This window comes from Phaethon lepturus, unplaced genomic scaffold, assembly GCF_000687285.1.
Source record: "Phaethon lepturus isolate BGI_N335 unplaced genomic scaffold, ASM68728v1 scaffold38558, whole genome shotgun sequence".
NCBI lineage: Eukaryota > Metazoa > Chordata > Aves > Phaethontiformes > Phaethontidae > Phaethon > Phaethon lepturus.
Genome location: NW_010558975.1, coordinates 3,610 through 3,911, shown reverse-complemented (window position 1 = coordinate 3,911; position 302 = coordinate 3,610). Strand labels below are relative to the sequence as shown.

The window sequence follows — 302 nt, the reverse complement described above, 5'->3', positions numbered from 1 at the left end:
ACCCTCTGTTCTGTTGGCAGGTTTTACCGCAAGGCACGGATCAGCGGGCAGCTGGACTGGGAGTGCATCCCTTGCACCAAGCAGACGCCCTCCTCCGAGCCTCAGTGTACGTGCGGGGGGGTGGGTGCTCTGGGGTAAAGGGGTGGTGGGGACATGGCGGAGCAGATTCATGGTAGTGTGCTAAGGCGTTGTGACCGTGTCAAAGGTGTGTGCCCAGACATGCTCCATCCTTGCGCTCATCCGGCTCGCTGGCCAGCCTGCTCTGCTGGCTGCAGCACAAGCCGCTGTCCCACACACCTGCT

General features: G+C 62.3%; 1 protein-coding gene across 1 annotated transcript in view; it reads left to right on the top strand.

Moving 5' to 3' along the window:
• Positions 1 to 12: 12 nt before the first annotated feature.
• The window catches only part of LOC104625571, a gene marked incomplete at its 5' end in the record, with an annotated part of 3,667 nt that continues 3,377 nt past the window's right edge, over positions 13 to 302 (top strand). Inside the window, one exon of the mRNA XM_010293229.1 lies at positions 13 to 106. Coding sequence (XP_010291531.1) covers positions 13 to 106 — 94 coding nt within the window. The remainder of the gene's footprint in view (positions 107 to 302) is intronic.